At 47.6% G+C, this 1673-nt stretch overlaps 1 protein-coding gene across 1 annotated transcript; it reads right to left on the bottom strand.

The window, feature by feature from the left end:
- Nucleotides 1-46: 46 nt before the first annotated feature.
- On the bottom strand, nt 47-854 carry F5891DRAFT_990231 (uncharacterized protein; the record flags this gene model as incomplete). Its single annotated transcript, XM_041378081.1, has 3 exons — nt 47-345; nt 400-520; nt 769-854. Coding segments are annotated over 3 exons (506 nt in total), but the record flags the coding sequence as incomplete, so codon positions are not given.
- Nucleotides 855-1673: the final 819 nt, after the last annotated feature.

Genomic DNA, 1673 nt, shown 5'->3' on the forward strand with positions numbered 1-1673 from the left:
ATTGGTAGTCATTCTGGCTCTGATCTCCTCAATTCGTAGGACCCACGGTGGTGTGCCAGAGACTTGGCCATCGTTAGCATGATATTTGACGAATATCAAAGCTAAAAGAAGCCTACTCTTGAACACGTTCTCAGGTTCCATTGCCAAAGGGAGTAACTTGTTGCACTCCGCTGATAACTGGGCAATAGCTTCACCAACCGCCTCGAAGCAGGAGGTCCCAGGTTTCATGTCCTTGGCGACAGTGGACGTTGCAGTCTGCCTGGCGTACGACAACACTGTTGCAAGCTGAAACGGAGCCTTGGCACTACGGGCGTCGCTAAGGTGTGGAATTACTTGTTGGGCGAGCTACAGTTATACAAATAAGTAGTCTTCCTCAGAAAGGGGAGCGAAAACACTAACAGAGATATCAAAGTTGACTAGCTCGGGAACTGCGTTGCTGAGATTTTTGAGTTGCTGAACGAGATGTGACTTGAGTGCTGAAGACTCCTGGATAATGTCATCGAGGCGCTTTGTAAGTTTCCTGTATCAGAGGCGATTTTACTGTGAACGGCGCTATTGTGGCGAGCTGATAGTGCTGATGGCGAGTTGATATGAGCGCTGACGCTGACGCTGAGCTGCGCTGCAGCGCCAGAGCAGCGAATATTCATTCGAATCACATGAGCGGGCAAACGAGAAAAAGAGAAGCCCGAACTATAAAACACAAAGTCTGAGGAAATGTGACATCAGTATTCTGCGGCTGCAGTGGCGACCTTGGAACGAAAGTTTTACATCCCATGTATATCCCTAACCCCGTTGCCTGACGAACAAAGTGTTAAAAATCGAGCTGGCCATGAGCTGGCCATACATGCGGACATGGTTTAAAATTGAGATTGCGTGTATAGAGGAGCTACAATGTGTTTGCCACATAAAATCACGGCCGTCCGGATTGGGTTTCAATGATCTTGCAGTGATTTAACATTTTGCGCATCAATTGGGATCCCGACCCGTGGCGTCACGTCTTTGAGTTCAGACGAAGAATGGCAAGCCTTCCTATATGATTTAGAATCTAAAATAAATGGTCTCAAACTAGTGGGATAGTGTTAACCTTGATATTTTACACTTTGTCGTCGTCGAGGATTCCTCTCCCTTTTAAAATTTCTGCGCCGCATCTACTGCGCCACCTATCCATATGTTGTATTACATTCCCACCCCGTTTGATCTTCATCTGAACAGCCTTACCTTTTCGACTTTGCCCGCAGTGACCGGTGGCACTGCTCGCTTAGGTAAGCTCCATGGGCCGTCAATGTCCTGCTGGTCAGTCCCACCTCATCCCAAAATGCAGTGAATTTCCAGAGGCTGCAAACGGATCCGGGAGCCACCTTCTATTTCAGGTGACGTTGGCCATTGGTGGTAGAATTTTGAATTTTGAATTTTGAATGTTATATTTGGCCATCTACGCTCACATTGCTCAAACGGCACGTGGGCCATAATATTGACTGTCAGTCTGTCACATCTTCCATCAGGCCAGTTACTACTGGAGACCAGCGACAATCAAATTGCTGCAGTCTACACATTTCCGATATTCTTGCGGTCTCTTGGACCTGGTTTCGTTAGAGGACGAAACCCATCTCTGAGATTTGTGTCTCCTTAGGAACTCCATAAGAGGCACGCGGTACACCAGCACCACGGACTCA

This window comes from Suillus fuscotomentosus (genome assembly GCF_016647785.1).
Source record: "Suillus fuscotomentosus strain FC203 chromosome Unknown F5891scaffold_413, whole genome shotgun sequence".
In the NCBI taxonomy this organism is placed as follows: Eukaryota; Fungi; Basidiomycota; class Agaricomycetes; order Boletales; family Suillaceae; genus Suillus; species Suillus fuscotomentosus.